The sequence below is a fragment of the Saprolegnia parasitica genome (assembly GCF_000151545.1).
Source record: "Saprolegnia parasitica CBS 223.65 unplaced genomic scaffold supercont2.6, whole genome shotgun sequence".
NCBI lineage: Eukaryota > Oomycota > Saprolegniomycetes > Saprolegniales > Saprolegniaceae > Saprolegnia > Saprolegnia parasitica.
The window spans coordinates 375,754-378,695 of NW_012156400.1; the positions used below are offsets into that span (position 1 = coordinate 375,754).

The window sequence follows — 2,942 nt, forward strand, 5'->3', positions numbered from 1 at the left end:
GGTCGCTTATTGGATAGATGGCGAAGCCAACAGAAGCCCCGCCTTGCGCGCTCGTTGTTGTGGCGGATTCGTCCGTCATTGCCCGGGCATCCACCGAGTTGGAGTCGACCGTCGCATGCCATGAGAGCGCGCTCCGTCCGGCCGTCGATGCAGCTGCGTCACCTGTGGAGGTTCGTGACGTCGTTGGCATTTCGGTGGTGCAACACCAAAGCGAGCATGGTGTTGCGTCCAAGCAGCACCGAATACCGCCAGTCGCGGCACCGACATGTCTCCCGTCGGTCACCTTAGACCCGATCATACTAGGATCTGTGGCTTGACCGTTGGCAGCCGGTTGCGCGAGTTGCCGAGCCGACCGGTCGCGGCGACGAAGCTCGATGGCATCCATGGCAGACGCTTCGTGGTTGTCCATACCGGCACCCACGGGATCACGAGTCTTGTCGACTACTCTCACGCGCAAAGTCTCTTGGCGTAGCAGCAGAGATCCGTCAGTGTGCCCGCACGCGGCGGTTCCGGTGCTTTGCTCGCCTTCAAACTCGGTGCCTCCTTGTGTCAACCGACGCTCGGCCGCCGTCATCGATGCCGCTGCCGTGTCGTCGGCAGTTGCCAACACCGTCAAGCCGCGCAAAGACGAAGCACCGTCGCCAGACAATGCCACACCTTGTGCCCCGAAGCCGGGTGGCGCCATCGAGCTTTCAGCGTCGTCGGCGCAAGTGCCATGCGCTGCGCCGACGTCGCCGTTGTGAGCCAAGCGGGTGGCAAGTGAGGTGTCAGAAGACCCGGTACAACAGCAGAGCACGCACGCAGCTGCCTCGTGTCGAGAAACCTCGTCGATGGCATGCGGGTCCGACGCCGCCGAGCAGCACAACCACCCACAGACGCTTGCACGCGGCTCCAAGTGGTGACTTGACCCCAGCAGTGGCACTGTGGCGTCATCTGATGCCGGTTGCATCGTCGTAGTAGCCGTCGACGCCTTGGCGCCTCGCCCCGATTCAATTGCACGGCGGCGACTGCACATGGGCAGGCATCCAGCTAGACCACAGCAGCCGCCGTCCGTTTCGCGCTCGGTGGTGACCATCTGCAGCGCGCGGCCAACAACCCGCTTGCGACCATAGAATCCACAAGTCGAGAATAGTCGCTCGGAGCATCTCGATCAAGGCGACGGTTCGTGGAAAAACGATGCAGCTCGTCCGCCTCGACGTCGGTTGGCACTGGAACGGACCGGTCGTCATCGTGCGAAAGCGTCTTGGTAGCCACAATCTCTTGCGGTGTGGTACTAGCCGTGTTGTTGCCTCGGAGATGCGATCGTGGAGTGGTCACGATCTGCATCTGATTGCTCGACGACGGCGAGGCGGTCTTGCCGACGTACGACGACTGTCGACCGGCCATCGCCCGCGCTGCCGAATACAGTCGGTAGCTCTCTTCGGACGCTCTGTGACCTTGCGGCCGCGAGGCGCCAAGAGACTCTTCAGACAGAGTCCGGTCTTGCACCGCGTCGTCCACCGGCGACGTGGCGTGCCAGCTGTCGCGATGCGTCGGAAAATACAAACTTGGACGGTCCTGGTCAAGATTGTCTACGCAATCAAGGTTGCCTTAGTGAAAGCAAGGCATATGCAGTGGATGTACTTGGTGCGGTGCTTGGCTGCGCGGCGTTGCTGGCTTCAAGCTCCCTCGTCGACTTTAAAGCGCCGGCATCAAGGACAAGGCGGGCACGTTCTTGGGTGTCGTGCAGCGTCGGAGACACGCGGTGACGTTCGTACATCTCGAGGCCGTTCTCGTCGGTACTGAGAACGACTTGTTGCTTGTACGACTGCGGGCGCCGAGGACGGCAGCATGGGCACCACTGCGCCCACACGCTTCTTTGAGCGTGCTCGCTGGCATCCGAATTTGATCGAGTTGGCGCGTTGTCCTTCCCTCCATCATCGCCTGTGGTCGATGCCATCGTCGCGCCCTAGTATAGCGTACATGTCAATGCGAGAAAAGAGTAGGAATGTAGTGCTTACGTGATCGATCGCGGGCCGTCCAGAGAGCAAGTGCATAGTTTCTTGTTGGGTGCACCTTGGTGCTTGACGAGGGACGCAACCCAGAGCGCACTTGGCACCTTGGACCAGCGCCTGCAGCACCCAGAGAGCAATGGCGCTGCCAGGAGCAAGGAGAGCTAGAACGGCCGCGCCAATAAGAAAACAACGGCACCGCCCACCGTCGACGTTGGCGATGCTGGTGGTCCGACGACGGTGGCCAACGACGCCAGTCCAAACGCCACCACCACCACCTTGTCGACAGCCGTCGAACTGACCGCCGTCGCCCACGGAACACCATAGACGACCGCGAGCGCTACGAGACCACTCGAAATGGTAGTGATGCCAACGCGATGGCAGCCGTAGTTGCGAGCGACGCCCGCGCCAAACTCAAGACCAAGGCCCACGTACACCAAGAGCGACGTGCCAAGCGCAGGTGCGGGGGTCACCGCCAAGACGACGGCCGAAAGCCATGGCACGATCGTCGCAAGGGCTTGCGTTGGCCTGTTCTTGGTATCTTTGTCGGCAGTCTGTCGGCTCTCAAGCGACCACGAGAGCGCACTGAGGCCGAGCGCGTGGGCATATGTCGTGGCGACGATCGGCCACACCGATGCACGGACGCCGCTGGTCGCGTATAAATAACAGTTGAGGCCGACGTTCGAGGCGGCGGTAAGGACAGCCAACCATGCGCGGCGGCGGCGAGTTGCGACGCGGTCGCCGAGGACAGCATGGACGACAAGCGCTGGCGCCGCGACGGCAAAGACGGGGCAGTAGGTCTCGAGAGCAGCGCGCTGTGGCTCGTCGACGATACTGGCAAGGATGCATGGGAGCGCGATGCACGACAGCGCCGAGAGCACGCACCCGAGCAGTGCCGTGGCGGCGGACCGCCGCACCCAAATGCGCGTGGCGGCATGGGTGAGCAGGATC

At 62.4% G+C, this 2,942-nt stretch overlaps 1 protein-coding gene across 1 annotated transcript; it reads right to left on the bottom strand.

The window, feature by feature from the left end:
* Nucleotides 1-2,155: 2,155 nt before the first annotated feature.
* Nucleotides 2,156-2,928, bottom strand: SPRG_02463 (hypothetical protein; the record flags this gene model as incomplete). The annotated part of the gene is made up of 2 exons (XM_012341039.1): nt 2,156-2,825; nt 2,873-2,928. The coding sequence occupies 2 exons, from the start codon at nt 2,926-2,928 to the stop codon at nt 2,156-2,158; spliced, it is 726 nt and encodes a 241-aa protein (XP_012196429.1).
* Between the last annotated feature and the right edge of the window lie 14 nt (nt 2,929-2,942).